The sequence below is a fragment of the Rutidosis leptorrhynchoides genome, chromosome 2, assembly GCF_046630445.1.
Source record: "Rutidosis leptorrhynchoides isolate AG116_Rl617_1_P2 chromosome 2, CSIRO_AGI_Rlap_v1, whole genome shotgun sequence".
NCBI lineage: Eukaryota > Viridiplantae > Streptophyta > Magnoliopsida > Asterales > Asteraceae > Rutidosis > Rutidosis leptorrhynchoides.
Window position 1 is genome coordinate 466,236,106 of NC_092334.1, and position 19,385 is coordinate 466,255,490.

General features: G+C 34.6%; 3 protein-coding genes across 3 annotated transcripts; 2 read left to right on the top strand and 1 right to left on the bottom strand.

Annotated features, from left to right (window-relative positions):
* Positions 1 to 5,374: 5,374 nt before the first annotated feature.
* LOC139892564 (protein VERNALIZATION 1-like) lies at positions 5,375 to 7,095 on the top strand. Its single transcript, XM_071875676.1, has 8 exons — positions 5,375 to 5,556; positions 5,702 to 5,768; positions 5,867 to 5,928; positions 6,051 to 6,150; positions 6,276 to 6,317; positions 6,509 to 6,550; positions 6,664 to 6,737; positions 7,032 to 7,095. Exons 1-8 carry the CDS (start codon positions 5,375 to 5,377, stop codon positions 7,093 to 7,095), a joined length of 633 nt encoding a protein of 210 aa, XP_071731777.1.
* Positions 7,096 to 9,741: 2,646 nt separating this feature from the next.
* Positions 9,742 to 13,733, top strand: LOC139892565 (gamma carbonic anhydrase-like 2, mitochondrial). Its single transcript, XM_071875677.1, has 2 exons — positions 9,742 to 10,167; positions 13,109 to 13,733. Exons 1-2 carry the CDS (start codon positions 9,765 to 9,767, stop codon positions 13,483 to 13,485), a joined length of 780 nt encoding a protein of 259 aa, XP_071731778.1. The 5' UTR covers positions 9,742 to 9,764; the 3' UTR covers positions 13,486 to 13,733.
* Positions 13,734 to 14,995: 1,262 nt separating this feature from the next.
* Positions 14,996 to 17,404, bottom strand: LOC139892566 (UDP-arabinopyranose mutase 1-like). Its single transcript, XM_071875678.1, has 3 exons — positions 17,075 to 17,404; positions 15,655 to 15,905; positions 14,996 to 15,565 (listed from the first exon to the last, which is right to left on the bottom strand). Exons 1-3 carry the CDS (start codon positions 17,396 to 17,398, stop codon positions 15,037 to 15,039), a joined length of 1,104 nt encoding a protein of 367 aa, XP_071731779.1. The 5' UTR covers positions 17,399 to 17,404; the 3' UTR covers positions 14,996 to 15,036.
* Between the last annotated feature and the right edge of the window lie 1,981 nt (positions 17,405 to 19,385).

The window sequence follows — 19,385 nt, forward strand, 5'->3', positions numbered from 1 at the left end:
ACCATCGGGTGAGCACAACCGGTCCTCCGGTCCCATCAAAAGTGTGAGGTTTGCACCCCATGAAGTTCTTATAGGAGCATCCTTCGTTTGAATTACCGGCTCCATTGTTGTTGTTGTTGTTGTTGTGATTGTTGTTATTGTTGTTGTTGTTGGATAAGTGACCGGCCATGGCCGCATCCACGGCGGTGGCTATCATACGTTGGAGGGCTTGTTCAGGAGTTTCGATAGGAGCGCGTCGACGAGCCATTGTTCCTTCAAAACACAAGAATATCGTTGGTTAGTATTCTCAATAATACTAACCGTGATATGGAATAAGGATAGAGAGACAATTTTTGCTTGACTCGCCTTAAATTCTTTATGTCATAACGTCAGAACGTCCATGTGAATCACCGTAATATAATCCCGGAAATTATATTACCCTGATTTACATGTGCATTTAACATTACATCATAAAGTCAAGGTGGCGCGTCAACAAAATTTATCAACGTAAGATCAAGATCGAATACGAGTTAGATATGATGGAAGAGTTCGGGTATAATGCACAAATAGTCAAGTAATTCCTACTCCAGTCTATATGCCGGTTGTAGTCTAGATTCACCTATGTACCCTATGACTCGGGGTGGACACAAATGAACTCTAAATCCCTACAACCAATGCTCTGATACCACTTGTAACGACCCCGACAAATCGTCAAATGATGGCGTCGTCTACGTATGGTCCCATTGCATGATCATAAGTCTTTATGACAAAGTTTAACCGAAAATATGTCGCATTCGTTTCATAAATAAGGATGTTTCAAGTTTACAAAAGTAGTTCCCATAACAAGTACATAACAAGGTCTAAAGTTCATATGAAACACGTGCGACACAGTTTAAAAGTAGTCAAAAAGACGCTCCACGTATGCAAGTATACTCGACATCCAATGCAAGTATCAAAAGTATGAGCGGAAGCATGTATCACTAAGCATTCAAAACCTGAGAAAACATGGAAGAAATCTGTCAACGAAAACGTTGGTGAAATCATAGGTCTAGTAAGTGAGTATGTAAGTAAAATAAGTTGAACCACAATTTATAGTATAAATCGATTTTCCAAATCGTTTGAATTTCCATAAGTATTGTTGTTTACCGAGCACCCAATTATCAAAGCTTAACTGTATCATTTACCTCAGCATAAAAGTGTTAGAACATACACCGTACCAGAATATATTTCATTCACTTAACGGTAGCGAGCCTTCTGAATGAGGGTTAGTCAAACCCGTATGGATCCACACAACATAGTCTCGCTTACACCATCAGATGTAACTAATGATAATTGAATTGAGGATTTTCGTTCAAACTCGTCCGTATCTTTGTATTCACAATTGTGTTCAATGTATAAAAGTATGAAAAAAAAATATATGTACGTGTGAAATGTATATAAGTACGTAATGTATATGTTTCTCAGCCCACGATTTAAAAGTATAAAAGTTGTTGAAAAGTGGGACTATGATCTCACCTTGAGTGCAAGAGTTAATAAAGTACTCCAACAAGTAAATGCGTGCAAAGACAAAGCTAGTCTTGGCCTAAACATATAGGTTGTATCAATAACGGTAAACACAAATGGTCAAAGATGTTCAATTAGTCATATGGCTCGTTACGACTCGATTATAAAGCATGTGAATCAAATTGTCAAGTTTCATGCAAGATATAAGTAAAGAATCATGTTAGGAAGATTTCATAATCAATTGGTTAAGTTTGACAAAAAGTCAAACTTGGGTCGAGTCAAAGTCAACGAAAAGTCAACATGTTCGGGTCGGGCCTCGGACTATTTTTCTATGCTAGTTATTCATATATAAGCATATTAAAACAAGTTGCACGTGAATTGGAGGTCCCTAGCATGCCAAACATTTTATGTAAAACGAGCAAGTGGGACAGAATCCTGGACCCGGCTTATGCCGCGCCGCGGCCAGGTCTGTCGCGCCGCGACATTGGTCGTGGCCTGACTCCTGGTCTGTTTCAAGATTAAATCAAATTCCAAACAAACACAAAACGCAAACCGTAAACACTTAGAACTCGTATCTTATATCGTCGGAAAGCTCTTTTGACAAGGAACACAACTAAACATGTTTCATCAAACAAAAACATCATTTACAATAATCAAATTCTCGTCATGTGATCAATAAACGTTTATTTTCAAAGTTTCAAGTTCATCAAATGCATTTTGAGTTTCGGGAATCCAATTCACACATGTGATTTGCCGTTTTGAAGGTAATGAAGCATACAATACTACTAAACACTAACAATTTACATTTCATGGCATTCAAGCATCAAAAGTTCATCTTAAGAACTATCAAACCCTAATCAAGAATCACAAAACCATTAATCATGTTTTTGAAGTTTTACAAATCAACCTACACATCAAAATGAGGCTAGTGATACTAGTAACACAATTAAAACATGAACTTTAACAAATTAACAACATTTAATCTTCCAAAATCAAAGATTAAGCAAGCACTTTTCATATTCAAGCTAGTTACACCAAAAACAATAAATCGAGCATACAAATTACATACACGACATCACAATGAGCCATAGACACTAATTAACACACTTTTAAGTCAAGAGCATGAATTTAAAGAAAACTAGTGATTTTAGAAAGTTACCCAAATGAGATGAAATTGGTATCAAATTGAAGAGGATGAAGAGAGGATTCCAAATATGTAATTTGTTTAGTTGTAAGCTTCCTAGATGTGATTTAGATGATGATTCTTTGATTGGGAGAATTGAAGGAAAATAGGAAAGTATGAGAGGAAAATGGAAAAAGAAAAGGAAATTAATGAATGGAGGAGGTTGAGTTTGACCATTTGACCTAGTCAAATATTTGGCTTTTGGGCAAGTTTGGTCCCTCTAGTTTGTAGTCGGGTGCGGGAATTTACCGAACAAATTATTTTAAATTACACGAGAGTACGGGAGACGTTATAATCCCATAACGAAAATATTTTAAGAATGTAGCTAATGGAGGATACGATTCGAGATGCCGAGGATATTAGATAAAAAAAAAGACGGCATTAAAAGTAATTTAACAGAAAAACGCGGGATGTTACAGGGTATGTCTTTGTCATGAATGGCGGGGCAGTTGATTGGAGAAGCTCAAAGCAGAGCACAGTTGCACAGTCTACAACAGAAGCAGAATACATTGCTGCCTCAGAAGCTGCTCAAGAAGCTGTCTGGATTAGGAAGTTTATTGCTGAACTCGGAATAGTTCCAAGCATTGAATCCCCTATGGAAATGTACTGTGATAATTCAAGTGCTATTATACTTGCGAAAGAATCACGTGTACGTAAAGGTAGCTGACACATTCTTCGAAAGTTTGACTATATTCAAGAAGTCGTTGAGAGGAATGATATTAGTATTCTTAAGGTTCATACAGATGATAATGTGGCTGACCCGTTCACGAAGCCAATGACACACAACAAGCATGATGATCATGCTAGTAGTATTGGACTTCGTTATGGTGCTGATCTTTTTAATTTGTAATTTAGTATTTGGATATTTTTGGAACATTAAACAGTTTTATCATAATGAATTGATATATTGATGGTATGATCATTTTCATTTATATCACTGTGTTCTATATTAGCATGTTTAATCCATGAGTAATTGTTGATTATTCAAAATCTCCATAATCGATCATGTTATGGGAATAACATGAATTAAGATTAGTATGAAGTTTTGGTTATATTTATTGATGATAAATAGTTAACTTGTAGAGGCCAAAATTCATATGTATTCATTGATGATGAATATTGGAATGACCCAACCGAGATATCACTACATGGATCGTTGTCAGTAGTGAATCTTTTAGTGATTATGTCTTTATGTCCTTAGACTTGAGATGCACGCCAGTTTCGATGTGTGGAATATTGTACTTTGATATGGTTAAATGCTGTCCTGAATAAGGCTGTAATAAAAGGCCATTATTGGGTATAATGTAAAGCTCGTGAGAGACACGTGTATGCAATATAGGATTTGTTCCTCCAAAATGTTTGAAGTTAGATACTTTTGAGCTTCTCGATAAATGAATAAGATATTTGTGTGGCCGCGCCCAGATGTAATTAAGATGATACTTAATTGATTTGGTGATCTAATTCAGTTCTAAGATTGAGAAATAAAATTGTTAAACAAATGAGAATGACCGATGATCCATATCTCAAGTTTAACTAAAGTATCTGAAACAAAAGGACGAATGACATTTAACACTTACTATAAGCAGTTCTGAGAAACTACCCTCAAATGAATTTAGGGACAATGTCGTGTTGCTAGACGCTATCCATTGTTTGTATAGTTACTTGGTGTTGTACCGTGCACAAGTGGGAGTCTGTAGGATTTATGTGCAAGGTACAACATATAACTATATGGCTAAATTTATTTGAGCCTTCGGGGTCACACACATATACACCTAGACGTCAAATGACATATATATATATATATGATGTATATATATTACTCAAATAACGGAGCAGATTAAATTACTTCGAATTATTGAATGGAAAATAAATTGAATTTTCTATTAAAAAGAAAAAGAGAAAAGTAAAAGTAGAGGAAATCATGGAGGAATTATTTTCCACTATTGGTAAACAAATATTATTATTTGATATTGGAGTAAGTAGCTGTACATGATTGAATTAACAAAAGTTAGTTAACAAATACAATATAAATAATCACACATGAGCATATACTTAGTTACTTCCATTTTTGGTTTTCTTTCTTTGCAAAATAGCCGAACCAAACACCCATGTTCAAAAGCTCTTGTTCCAACAATTATTTAAATTAATCTAGCATGATTAAGACTATGAGGGGTGTCTAATTGTTTCAGCAAATCAATTAAAAGGAAATTAAAGAAAACATTTACGAAGTATTTATTCTTGTCTTTAAAAGTTTCAGACAATTAATCAAGAGTTGATTAATTGTTACTTGGGTATTGGACTAGCATCCATTGACGATCGTTTGAAGTGTAGTGTGGACTATCCAAAGAGACGATCATACTTTTGATCGTGAGTTTCTCTCAATCAATCTTTTTCATCAAGAAAGGTATATCGTTTAACTCCTTTTTTAAATTATATATTTTGACAATTAATAGTGGTGTAATTGGATCTTGTTGGAACCGTCAATCGTGTGCATGTTTTGAAATAATAATAAGTTTATTTTAACTATCTGCTGCGTTAATCTGTTTTAGTAAAAGTACACACGATTTTCCATCAATTACTTCCATCATTAATTAAGTATGTAATAGTTTTTTTTGTCATTGGTTTTTTTGTCATTAGTTTAGTGAAGACATTATATATCCAATATACGTACATAAGAGATTGATAAAGACCAAACTAAGAAGATAGAAAATGGGAAGAGGTAAAGTAGAGCTAAAAAGAATAGAGAACCCAACAAACAGGCAAGTAACCTTCTCAAAAAGAAGAGATGGTTTATTCAAAAAATCGATCGAACTCTCTATTCTTTGCGATGCTGAAGTTGCTCTTCTTGTCTTTTCGCCTTCTGGCAAAGTTTATAACTTCTCTAGCCATGAGTACTAATTACTATCTCCATCTCCTTTCTTTCCTCTGTGTGTATATATATATATATATATATATATATATGTATGTATTTTTGCATTTGTATATATGTTTGTATCATTGTATGTATGCATGATTCATGGTATATGCATGTTGTAGCATGGATAGGACAATCAGGAAGTATCGAAACGAAAAGGGTCTGAGTGATGGAGCTAGAACTATCGAGGTACCGCACTCTTCCATTTGTCCTTTAAAAAAATGACATAAGAAATAAATTTTAGATACTTTTTAAGCAATTTCATAAATGTTTATTTTCAAGTATAGGTGTGGAAGAATGAAATGGATGAGATGAAGAAAACTATTGACACACTGGAAACACAACACAAGTACTAATACTAATTGATATTATTACTAAAATTTTCTTGAAAATAATTTTAATTCAAATCTATGAATTGATGACTACTAGGAAAAAATAATATTTTAATTTGTGTTTTGTTTATGTTTCAAGGCATTTGGCAGGAGAAGATATTTCGGCATTAGGGATGAATGAATTGAAACAACTCGAACGCCAATTGAGGATTGGAGTTGATCGTGTACGCTCTAAGAAAGTATGTATATATGTTTATTCACCAGTATAGAAGTTAGTACTATATATCACTATTATGATGAATTGTTAAATTTTATAACTTTATCTTGAAATCCTGATAAAGATTTAATAAATGAATTTGGACAGTGGCGCCTTTTATCAGAGAACATAAGTGTATTGAAGAGAAATGTGAGTCTTAAACTTATATAGTATAAACTATGTTTAATATAAGTGATAAATTCTGCATGTGTTAATGTATTATTATTGTTATTATTGGAGTATTATTGCTCTTCAGTTTTTATGTTTTTAGATATTTAAATGCATTTTCTTAGTCAACATTTCAATTGATTGACTTGAAAAAGTGTATAAATTATATGCAGCATAAAACTTTGCAGGAAGAAAATAGCGTTCTTCAGAAAAAAGTGAGCATTTTCTTGAACTTTATATGATAATTATTACCAAATATTTGGTTAATATTAAGTTTTTGTGTTTGGGAAATTTGTTAAGTAATTTTTTGTTTGTGATATAACTTGAGATCAAGTTGCATGAGCTACTGAATGAAGCCAATGAGAACTCAAGGTTGGATTCATCAGATAATGTAACCCAAAGGTAATTAACTCGATTTTTCAATATGTAATTTATTTATTATTAATCATGCAGATTATAAAATGGTATGTTGAGCTAAACCGAGTTATTAATTTCTCCTTTTTGATAATTTTAATTAGCATAGTACTATAAGCTGAACACAATGATATTATCGTCTTCAATTCAGATCAGATTAATTTTAATGTTTAGGAATCTTGATATTATGCTTGGATATCGAATTGTTATGAATAGTTAATCTTCGTATCATTTTTAGTAAATTATGATGACATTATAAAAATGTTGCAAATTAATTTGCAGGTTTATTCCAGATGGGCAACCTCAATCATCTCTTAACATGAAGCTTGGTTTCCCCAGCAATTGATCGTGTTCTATATATATTATTAGGTATTAGGTATTCGTCTCGTGTTTATATAATGTTGTCACAGTTTTATCCTTCTTAAGCTCTTATGATCACACCGAAAGATACAAGTATGGTTGCTGTATAGTATATATATATATTTGTTTACCGAGTAATAGTTCATAAGTTTTAGCTAGGTTATGTAAAATTGATGCATATACAAGTTATTGTGATATATAATGCAGTGTTCATAAGTAAATATTCAATGTCACGTGCACTTCTTGGGTCACAAAGCTTATATATCTATAAATCTATAGAATAAATGTAATTGTAAAAGGGGTTGAATACAGTGTTTTTTTTTTTTTTTTTTTTTTTTTTTTTTTTTTTTTTTTTTTTAAGTTTAAAATTGTAATGATTGTCATAGAATAAAAGTACGAGTAATTATTTACTGCATAATTTAGACAATTAAAATTATTCTAACAGCCCTCTCAACGGTGAGGTCCTCCCTCCCGCCCACACCTCCGCCCAGGAGGACCCCAATGGCAGCAAGCCACCCAAGGTGCCGCCCTTCAATTCGTCTCTTGCTCTGTGCATTTGTGAAATATTTCATGACAGAGGGTTTAGTTTTTTATGTAGTACTTTTTGATATTAAACTTGCACATTTAATTAATTAATGAAAGGAAGGAGTGTAACTGTTGGGAGTGTTTAGTCCTGGGTTTAGTCCTCAGAATGAAAGGAAGGAGTGTAACTGTTGGGAGTGTTTAGTCATGGGTTTAGTTCTCAGAAGGAAGTGCTGATGTGGTGCTGAGGTGGCATCTAGTCCTGGAGGACTAAGACGAAGCCATTGGGAGCTCTCTAAGTGAACAACATTTAATGGTAGAATTTAACTACCAGATATTCAATTCAGTTTAAAAGCTCGTTACTGTACATGCTCAACTATAAATGTAGTTAAAACATGTTGTGAGCTTAGCTCAGTACAAGAAAAATGATTTTTCCGGACAAAGGCTTTCCGGAAAAAGCGTCCACGAAGGCTAGCGTTGAAAGTCAATGTGGGACTCACCGTCCGTCCGCGAAAAAAAATGCCGTCCAGGAAAACTTTTAGGGACGAGTCTTTCGGTACGACACATTCTGGACGACCTGTCGTCCGGGAAGACTTTCTGGGACGATAAGTCGTCCGGATTTATCGTCCGGAAAGATGTTTTTTCTGGTAGTGGCTGTAGTATTTAGATTCAGCATTCGCAGTTTGTATACTAACTATATTGTACTTTTGTTCTTGATTAATAAGATTATTTGCTTTTCAAAAAAAAAAAGAAAAAAAAAAAAAGAATTTAACTAGGAGGAGTAATGCCGTTTTGAGAGGTTAATACCTATATACTAGTGATTCAACACTTACTAAAAGTGAATTCACAATGCTCGTTGACTTGAATAAGTGGCTGCTCAAATTTATGATTGTAGTTAATTCTTATTTAAACATTTTATATGGCTGTTAATGTGAGTATTTACAACTTGATAAATACTTGCTCTTGTGCGGCAAACCTCAACATGCATCTAAATTGTGAATGTTAAACGTAACTTTCAAGGTATTAGATTTGATATTATACATTTGTATATTTCTCACGTAATTGTTGATTGGGTCCGTGACCTTCGGAGGCTCGGCCCACTCACATCCAATATCGTCATTTTGAGAGTAAGTGGCTCTGCTCAGTGTCGACTAATTGGAAATATGGCATTTTTATAATTTTGTCTTATACGAGGCGGTTTTCCCTGCGCGTTTCTCGAGTCCAGCTGGAGCCCTCTTGCTCGTTTTAGACCACTTGTAGTGGTGACTCATGTTGGTTATTCGTGTTGTTTGCTTTTTGCACTTTTTTTTTTTTTTTTTGAAAGGCAAGTTGTTGGCATCGAATACTCTCATTTGCCATGCACGCACGCGCTTTCGGGCGGGAAACCCGAACCGCATTACATGGATCCGAACCTTATACCATCCTGAGGGGCAGGCGGTCGGACCTTGGTCCTGAATACGGGTCGGTAAAACCTTCACCGGGGCAATTCGGCTTTTAGAAAATAAATCCCACGAATATTTTTAAGGGGAGGTACTCGAACTTGAGACCTCCCCATCCTCATCCCAATGCACAAGTGCAAAGGGGTGAACCACTGGACCACAAGGGTAATAATATTTTTAAAAATATTATTATTTTTGCACTTTTTTTGCTGACTATGATGTGTTGGTTTTGGTGTGGAGTATTGGTGGTGTTAATTTTTGGTGTAGGTTAGGAGTATTGTGGTGATGTGTCAAAATATAATTGGGTAAGTATTAAAAAAATGATAAAAATAATATTTTTAAATCAATATTAAATTGATTGATAAAAAGCAAGCAACAGACGTTGCCTTCTCCGTCGGTTTCCACCCAACGCCTCCGCGTGTGTCACCAATGCCTCAATACGCTACAAACTCCCGTTGCAATTGTGCCAACTAGGAAACTAACGGCGTTGCAATCTACTGATACAAACGGTCTTAGAGAAAAAACGAAGAAAAATAAGAACTTTGAACAAAATAATATTTGTAGGGTCTCTTATGAAATACTTTCAAACATGAGGGACCAAAAATGGTGTTTCATCCCTAACATTAACGACCTCGGTCACAAAATTCACACTACTCTTCTCATTTCTCGTCTTCTTTACCAAACCAAGTTAAAAATGGCGTCACTCGCTCGGTTATCTCGAAAAACCCTAACTTCCACACTCACCTCCCACCGCCACCTTCTCAGCCGTGCACTCGCTTCTGAAGCGGCGGTGAAAGTAACCGAATCATCGTCATCACCGCCGCTAGGGTTTAAGATAACTGAATCTCCAGATCGAGTGAAATGGGATTACAGAGGTCAAAGGCAGATCATTCCGTTAGGTCAATGGCTACCGAAGATCGCAGTTGACGCATATGTTGCTCCAAATGTTGTGCTGGCCGGTCAAGTCAACGTACTTGACGGATCTTCTGTATGGAACGGCGCCGTTCTCCGTGGAGATCTTAATAAAATTACTGTTGGATTCTGCTCTAATGTTCAAGAGAAATGCGTTGTTCATGCTGCTTGGTCTTCACCTACAGGTATGTTGTTTTAATTTGAGTTTATTGATTTTGATTGAAATTTTAGGGTTTTGATGGATTGTTAATTGAATTTAGGTGAATTAGTGTTTGTATATGATGTTTTATGAATGTGAGTTGAATTAGTGCAATTTTGTATGGATCTATTGAATTGAATGTGGAACTTAGAAGGTTGTGATTTTTAATAGATTGAAATCGAATTAGGGTGTTATAACTGGGGACTCACTCTGTAAAGCAAGATCTTTTAAATACAATGGAAGGTTTATGGTTTGATATGTTTTGTTCTAATGTATCGCTTGCATTTCTTGTACCAATGAGGTTCTTCTTTTTTAAGCTAACATATGTGTGTAAGATTTCTAGAAATTGTTGGTTGAGGGTGTAATCAGAGATAAAACTACTTACATATCTGTGGTGAGGCTAAGTTAATATGCAAAAATGATATATTTTATTTAGGATTAGATGATTATTGCCTGAAGAAATGAGATAAAAGAACAATGGATGACTTTTTACTTATTTTGATAAGCCATACAATGGTTATTGGTGAGGGTTGGAAACTTGATGACTAAATTGATCATACATTCATACTATATGTAGAGCAGAGTGTAGAATTAACTTAACCGAATATAAAAAATTTGGGTAATACATTAGAATTTAAATGGCATATTCTATATGGCTATTATATACGTAAATAGACTAACCTAAATATGGACCTGATGAGGATTTGACATGCGGCATACGTATACCTGGGACAAAACGGTTGGGTTAGGTTGGGTCGGTTTGGGTAACGAGTCAAAACGGTTTTGGGTTGAAATGGGTCATGGGACAAATGGGTAAAAATTTTAAATGGGTCTAAATGGGTCAGGTTGGGTCGGTTTGGGTAACAGGTCAAAACGGGTAATGGGTCAAATAGGTCCAAACGGGCCGTATACTTTTACATTTGGTTTTTTTTACATTTATTATATTGTTTTAGTTATTATTATTTGTTATTAATGATTAATATTTATTATATATATAAGAAAATATCAATATACATAATAACTGATATATCCAATAATGCTTTCATAAATGATTGACGGATGAAACTTGTATGCTTGACCAATTTGACCCATTAGACCTGTCTCTGTTTATTGAACTTTAGGATTTGATACTCATCTGACCCGTTCTTTTTATATTTTGTATAAGACCGAATAGATTGAAACTCATTGGCTTCTTTTTAAGCTTTGGTTTACATTGTCAGGCCTATTTTTTTTCAAGACCCAATTGACCCGAAAGCTTGACCCATTTGACCCAAATTTTAGAGTATGTGTCTCAATTGCCAGGTATAGTCATACGCCACCAATAAGAATTTGAGATGGATACCATTCCACTAATAAGTGAGTTGGGCCTATGTTTAGGTCTCTACTTAATCAGTCCTATATATTAAGTCACTTTTTCAATAGAGGTTTGGAGATCCCATGAAGCCTAGCCGCTAACTCAAGTATCAACTTTCTCCTCAAGGCAAAAGGGATCATGGCTTGGGTGTAGATATAATATGAGTGAGATGTCCTAAACTGCACTAAACATCAAGAAACTAGTTTGTGACGCATAATATGATAGCGTTAGGCGTTAGCAAGAATTGTTGAACATGGGGTTATGTGTATGCCATGGTGTCCCTAATGGATTTAATTTTATTTTTTATTAATCAGCACAGGCAACTTTTCTCTGCAGTCTAGTATGATTTTCTTCAATTCCTTTTTTAAACACTCCAAATTTAACTCTACCCGAGACGAACTTTTGATTTCACTCCTCCATCTACGTCCTTACTTTCATCTTTGTACCAGCGGGTAATTAGGAAGAAAGATTCTAATAATCAAACTAGAAGTATGTTCCATGGGTATCAAGGTTGTAAAACTCACGACTCGGGAAGAACTCGGCAGGTGGTTTTTGAGGAGTTCTCGGCGACTCGGGGAGAACTCGGATGTTGACTTTCGTTGACTTTTTAGTTTTTTAGTATATTTTATATATACTTAAGTTTATAATAATATTTATTAACTTATAGAGCTCATATATGTTATTTTCATCCCATTTATTTTCTTTCTTCGCTCAAATTCCGGCAAATAACTTCCAATTCCAGCCATCAAAATTCATTTTCTAGCCCCCACGAATATGAAAAAGTTGAGAAACAAAAAAATGAAAATTTGGCAGGTTTGACTGGCGTTGACCGAGTTTGTGGCCGATTTCTAGTTTCCTCCGATCTGCTGATTTCTCCCCGAGTACTCGGCCGAGTTTTACAACACTGATGGGTATATATTGATGCAAAAGCTCTATTTTCCATGCAATTAAGCTTTGGGTCATGTGACGTGTGCGACAGTTTACGGAGTAGAATATTCAGTCATTAACCAAATGTCACAAGCAAAATGATACAACACGGTGAAGGTACATATAGATGTTTGGCTGCACGAGAAGCCTTGGACAAAATTTGGTTATTTCCTTTTATTCACTTGATTGAAAGACGAGACTTAAAGCTGAACCTCTTCCTATTCCGAAAAGGGGGAATCTAGTTAGTAGGTTAGATCAAGAACATAAGGTTCAAGACTCAAGTTTATGTAGTTTGAAGTAAGTATATATCTTGTTATAGCTTTAGTAGTAGGCACCACTACTTGAATAGATAACTAGCATAATATGCCAAAATAAATGTTTACTTTCGTTTGACATTTCTAAAATTCATTTTTGGGTCTTTGTAGCTAAGAACAGACAGAAATGGGATCAAACCACGTGTTTGGAATTTTGGACCATGAAGATTATAATATTCAAGCTGGTCAAGCATATATTGGATTTTTAATTTGAACTTAATCATATTGGCAAAATAACATAAAGTATTTTGACAAATTGTTCATCACAAATGTGTTGTATGCTACTACTACATTGAACTGTTTGTAATGTTAATTTGTGGTTTGGTTTACAGGTTTACCAGCAGAGACTATGATCGAAAGGTTTGTGACAGTTGGAGCCTACTGCCTATTGAGGTCATGCACGATTGAGCCAGAGTGCATTATTGGGCAACATTCAATACTGATGGAAGGGTCACTGGTTGAGACCCACTCTATACTCGAAGCTGGATCCGTATTGCCTCCAGGAAGGCGAATTCCAAGTGGGGAATTATGGGCGGGTAATCCAGCAAAGTTTGTGAGGAAACTGACTCATGAAGAAACCTTAGAAATCCCAAAACTTGCAGTTGCCATTAATGACCTGAGCAAAGAATATTTCAACGAGTACTTGCCTTACTCAACAATATATCTGGAGGTCGAGAAGATGATGAAGTCTCATGGGATTTCGATTTGAAAACAACTCTTTTTTGTATCAGTTTGTCCTTAAAAGGAATGAAATAAGAATCTCTTAAAGGAGATTTCTTTAAATGAGTTTGCTTGTTTTTGTATCTTAAATTTATAGGCCAGCTAGGGAACTGGTTTCCGAATCTTTTCTCCGGCCTCTCCAGGCTTACATTCATGACATCAAGCTTCACAAATGCATTTGTTGTTGTAACTAACTAACAACCAGGTTGAGATGGTTACATGGATCGATTTGCTAGACATGAATTCATCTTTGAATATCGTATGCATATTCTTGTTGTTGTTAACAGGTACAATCTGATAACATCTGTTGATATGGAAAATTACACCGCTTTCAAATAATAACCAGTATATTTCATACCATCCTCTTGGGGTAACCTCAACAGCGTAAAACCTCATCCGTTTATATGTGATACTTGTGTATCATGTTTGAGCCTAAAATTATTGATAAGCAATTTTGTATGCTTAAGTATAAACTGATATATATATTATCTAAACCAGGTTTTGTTATCTCTTGAGGCGACTTTCTTCTTTGTAAGCCCAATCACTAGTGAGAATCAATTAGGTTTCCAGTGGAGATTAGAAATTGCTTATTTAGCAACTTTCATTCCAAGTAGACTATACGGTTTTTGTATAACTAGTGGTGCGCACTGTGAACCAGCTTTCGGAGACTACTTCAGTATCTTATGTTTTCATTTTATTACTTTTATCTTGTTTTTTAGAATTTTACAGAAAAAGGTTGATGGGACACTTGAATGCTTGTTTCAGTATCAATCATTTTAGGTATGCCTTGACCAAATAGAGCTCACAACATGACTTCTTTAGGATCAACTTGATAGTTCATTTTCTATTTATTATTATGAATTTCTCACATAGGATATAAAGTTATTTATTTTTTTGGTGGTCGTCAACAATCAAACAAAAGAATGCACTAGTTTCACCAAATATTGTTTGGTTGTTTAGATCCTAAAGTACCTAGAGTGCACTCATTAACGGACAGTCAGACATGTACCTTTTCTCTTACATTTCCAGATCTTAAACTTCGAGGGTTATCCAGGTCAGGTTTTAACTTTAGAATGTTGCTGAAATGTGTAACGTGATTTGTTAGATCTGAGGAATCAATCTGTGTTTTAGGGAATCTTACTTTTATTGGTGCCATTTATTGATGAGATCATGAGAACCAAATCTGAATATCATAATGCTGTCAACTAGTAATGCTCCTTGATACTTTAGCACTCTAGTTTATAATAGCTTGCACATGGCATATAGATTGATTAATTAGAAATAAGTATGTATGAACTAATGAAAGAAAATTCATCACTAAAAGTATAGAAATATATTGATTTATAAGGAAATTACAAAGAACCATTTAAGTTAATATTCTCAAAAGATCAACAAAAGGCCTCGAACGAAACAGTTTCTACCGAAACATCATTCCAACAATTATCAAAATAGTAAATGCTAAAAATTGATCAACTTATAGCAACCAAGTATAACGAACGAACGGTAAAGCCGGGTAAACCAAGACTCGATTTGCATAAGTTTACTTCTTTTTAGGTGCAGCATCAGTCTTCTTGGGTGGTGCGGTTTCAGTTCCATCAGTCGATGGGTTGAGCTCGTTCCAGCAATCGATCCATGTAACCATCTCATCTGCAAGCTTACCGAAATAAGGATCAATCGGTCCAAGCTTCTCCTTCACAAGCTTCGAAAGCTCAACATAGCATTTTTGTGGGGTTGTGCATTCTTTTGATAAAACCGCAGATTGAAAAAACGGAATGATCTCTTCTTGCCAATAGATACCCTTGTACTCTTTCTTCAAGTTCACAAAAGGGTTACTAGCTTTGCTATGCCAAAGGTACGGTAGTCCTGTTTTCACACCAAGTCCCAAATGGTCACATATCACCTTAGCACACCATCCAGCCCACATATCGTCGTATCGACCAATGGGCTGACCATCACCCATGAGCCCAAAGTACATTGCGGGCCCAATCAATTCCCTGTGGAAACCAAGGTTCATCCCACACATTGGGAACAAAGTTCCTTTGGGGATGGTCAATACAGCATCCACATACCTGCATCAACCGTTAACCGTTATCTCTACCCTATCGATCGTCACGTATTTTATATTTTAAATTAAATTAATAGAAAAATGAATAAAAACCTTGTGTTACGCTCGAGGGGTTTGACTAGCTGAGTAGGCGCATCGTAATCAGGGATGTTGAGCCAGAGACCGTGAGAAATGGCGGTGGTGACGCCTTCTCGTAAGCTAAAAGGGTAGCCACGAACGAAATCGGCACCTTGTCTGTACGGATCATACAATGTGTTGAAGAAGAAAGGTGTTGATGGTGTCAACAGGTTGTTAATATGCTGTGCCAATGCATTGATCTCTTGTCCAGATGGATCCTTAGCCACCTTCACGTCCCAACAAAGTTTTTATCGTATCATTTATTATAAAATAAAAATTTTATGGACCTATAAAAATATCCAGATGTAGAACAATGTTTTTGTATTTACTTGCAATATGTCGTAACTTGTATATTTATTCTAACATTAGTACATTTCAACCCCATCCTAAAAACAAAACTTGACACCCATCTGAAAACATAAATCCGTACTAAGCTACCAAAATCCACCGAGTTAAACACGTGTCATAATAAAGTAACTAGTATATATCGTCGCGCTTATCATATACTAAGTACTAGTTTTTTTTTTTTTTTTTTTTTTCCTTCTTCATATGGGGCTGATTCGTACACCATCAAATTTAGTCATACACCACCAACTATGCATTTCAAATTTAGTCATACACCACCAACTATGCATTACAGTATTGTACAGTACAACGTTTTAATGCACCTTTGTGGTGTATGGCTAAAATCTAATGGTATACGAATCAACTCTCTTTTCATATACAAAAACTAATATTCTATTCGAGCTGTTTGTTATTTTCATATAAATTAGGTTGTAAATATATAATGTCTGTTTTGTATAAGTCTATGTGTAAATTAATAATACTGTCGTAACTAATGAGTAATGACTAATGACTGTTTACTTGTTAAAATAAATAAATTTTGAGTAAATCATACCGGTTTACATGTCTTATCCTTTAAAAATTACAGGAGTCATCCTTGCGGTTCTAATAAAATTATACTAATCATCCTTATCTTTTTGAAAATTACAGTAATTATTCCGGACTTATATATAAGTGCACGTTGACAGTGCTTTACTTATTCAAAATGTGCATTTATAGGAGCACCATCAACGTAAATTATTAGATAAGTCATGGATGATTAGTGAAAATTTTAAAAGGACTCTTGATGCACTTCCATAAAAACCACAAGGACTATCGTTGTAATTTTTAAAAGATAAAGATGATTAATGTAATTTCATATAAATTACAAGGAGTACTGATATAATTTATTCCAACATCTTTTTAGTATTTGTTATTAAAATTGAAAATAAATGGGCCTAAATCTTAAAAAAACGCCTCATTAATTAAAAATGTAGTGCACTTAACATAAAAAAATATTAATTAAGAAACAAATAAATTATTAGTAGTACGACATTAAATAAGAGAGACTTACAAAGCAGTCATCGTCAATGGTGAAGATGTACTTCTTTTTGGAAACAAGGAAACCAAAGCAACGACAAGCAGAATCCTTAAAAGAAATGCAACTAGCTTTGGGACCTAGGATCCGATTGATATCGTTACGGTTATACAACTCGTAATCGAATCCTTCGGGTACCCGGATAGTTTTAGTCGGATCTCCATCTTGAACAATGATCAAATGGTATGGTTGAAAAAAGGATCTCCACTGCTCCAAAAAATCAAGGTTTCTGATGGTTGGGATTACGATGTCCAACTCATCAGTCAACGGTGGTTTCACGACGGTCGCCGGCACAGACATAGTGGTGCTGATTTTGTGATACTAAGATATTTATTACTATATTTATATAGGAAAAATAGTGAAAGTTGTGATGAGAATTGAAAAAATGAAGGGGGGATATATATAAGGAAGGTGAGGTATAAATTACTGGTGTGATGAAATGAAGTCACGTGGGTGAGAGGGTGTAAACACGTTACGAAAGGTGGTGGAAGGTTTTTTAAGTTCTTTTATTTTTATTTTTTTTACTATTTTTAGAATTATTATTGGGAATTATGTTTTGTGACAAAAGTTAAGACAGCTGTCGAATAAAATATGTAGTTAGAAACAGAGAGCAGTTGAGATGTGAATTATATAGTGCATTCCATGTTTAATCTTAACATATAGATTTCTTAATTAGCCTTAAGATAGTTGTATTTAACATAACTAAAATGTACTATCATGTCTTACATTATTAAGCGCTTTTAAAATTAACCTGTCAAACATTCACGCAAAAAGTAGATATGCTCTAAAGAGATAAATCAACTCAATAAACGTTGAATTTAGAGAAGTAGTATGAATCATGTGTTACATTACACGAGATTGGTCAAGTGAAATTTTAAATTGTTACTTCTTAAAGAGGATTGAGATAAGAAGATTGTATGAAAAAATGTGCTCGTTCATAGGAGGGTTTCGTCGCTTACCCAAAAAAAAAATGTGTATTCATTCAACTAATTAAATTCAGTACAAGTACAATGAAGAGTAGTATATATATACATGAATATGTAAACTAGAACTATAACTATTACTCTCTTCATCTCAATTTAATACTCTGTTTGATCTTTTAGGTTTTTCTTTATTAATTTTGACTTTAAAATATCTTTATTTGTGTTATGTATTATTTGATATAATTTATATTAATGTATCGGACATTAAACATGTTTTCATTTATATAAATTTCATTAAATAATATATATAACACAAATAAAAAAAAATTTAAGTCAAAATTGACAAAGAAAAACTTGAAAAGTTAAACAAGGCCTATTAAATTAAGACTGAGGGAGTATACTTAACTTACAAAACACTGTAACAAACTTCTAACTAATTAATAACATAATGTTACATTGGGCTGTAACTAATGAGATGTTGATGGTGCTTGATGTATGCCTTGGATAGTTGATCTGATGCAGTAACTTGAATACCTGGTGTTGACTTGATCGAATTGACCAAGTGTCGATCTGCAGTTGACTTGTGTTGACTCTGTGATTGAATGGACCCCCGCAAGTGGGCAATGTGTAAGGATCACACATGCTCAACTTGGACATGCATGTATAAAATGGAAGATTACTGAGTGGTTTGGTAAGGACATCCGTAGCTTGTGCCTTGGAAGGTACAAAGATTAGTAAGATGTGTATATTTTTGATCTTGTCTCGAACAAAGTGGCAATCTATATCAGTGTGCTTTGTTCTAGCATGTTGCACAAGATTGGATGCTAAGGAAATAATGGACTTATTATCACAGTAGATATTAATAGCTATGTTAAAGTGTACATTGAAATCTTTAGGAAGACATTTGATCCAAGTTATTTCAAAAGTACAGTCTGCAAGAGATCTATGTTCAGCTTCTGTGGAAAATCGAGAAACCACAATTTGCTTCTTTGATTGCCAAGACGTTAAGCTTGAACAAAGGAATATGCAGCAACCAGATACTCAACTCCTTGAAATCTGGAACTTTGTCCAATCACTATGCCTGAAGTTGAAGTGTATTATTTGAAGGAATGAAGATTCCTTGACTTGGGCATGTTGCAGGTTTAGTCTGGTGTAAGTTTGACTAACCAGTGATAGAGACTATGATTATGTGTTTGTTTAGAAGTGTGATTTGAATTGGATGAGATGATGTATATGATGTTATGCATTTGTTTTAGTGAAGTGTACATATGATATGTAGCCCCACTATCTAAATTCCAAACATTATTAAGATGTGAAAAAAGTGAAGCAATAAATGAAGTCATACTAGTTCCTAGTGTATGATC

Excerpts from the sequence above, each read along its gene's own strand:
- LOC139892564 (XM_071875676.1), top strand. The coding sequence starts at position 5,375 with ATGGGAAGAGGTAAAGTAGAGCTAAAAAGAATAGAGAACCCAACAAAC. Across the intron at positions 5,769-5,866 it reads ATGGAGCTAGAACTATCGAG|GTGTGGAAGAATGAAATGGA; the intron begins GTACCGCACTCT and ends TTTCAAGTATAG. Across the intron at positions 6,738-7,031 it reads TCAGATAATGTAACCCAAAG|GTTTATTCCAGATGGGCAAC; the intron begins GTAATTAACTCG and ends ATTAATTTGCAG.
- LOC139892565 (XM_071875677.1), top strand. The coding sequence starts at position 9,765 with ATGGCGTCACTCGCTCGGTTATCTCGAAAAACCCTAACTTCCACACTC. Across the intron at positions 10,168-13,108 it reads TGCTTGGTCTTCACCTACAG|GTTTACCAGCAGAGACTATG; the intron begins GTATGTTGTTTT and ends TTTGGTTTACAG.
- LOC139892566 (XM_071875678.1), bottom strand. The coding sequence starts at position 17,398 with ATGTCTGTGCCGGCGACCGTCGTGAAACCACCGTTGACTGATGAGTTG. Across the intron at positions 15,906-17,074 it reads CCATTGACGATGACTGCTTT|GTGGCTAAGGATCCATCTGG; the intron begins GTAAGTCTCTCT and ends TGGGACGTGAAG. Across the intron at positions 15,566-15,654 it reads CCCCTCGAGCGTAACACAAG|GTATGTGGATGCTGTATTGA; the intron begins GTTTTTATTCAT and ends CGGTTGATGCAG.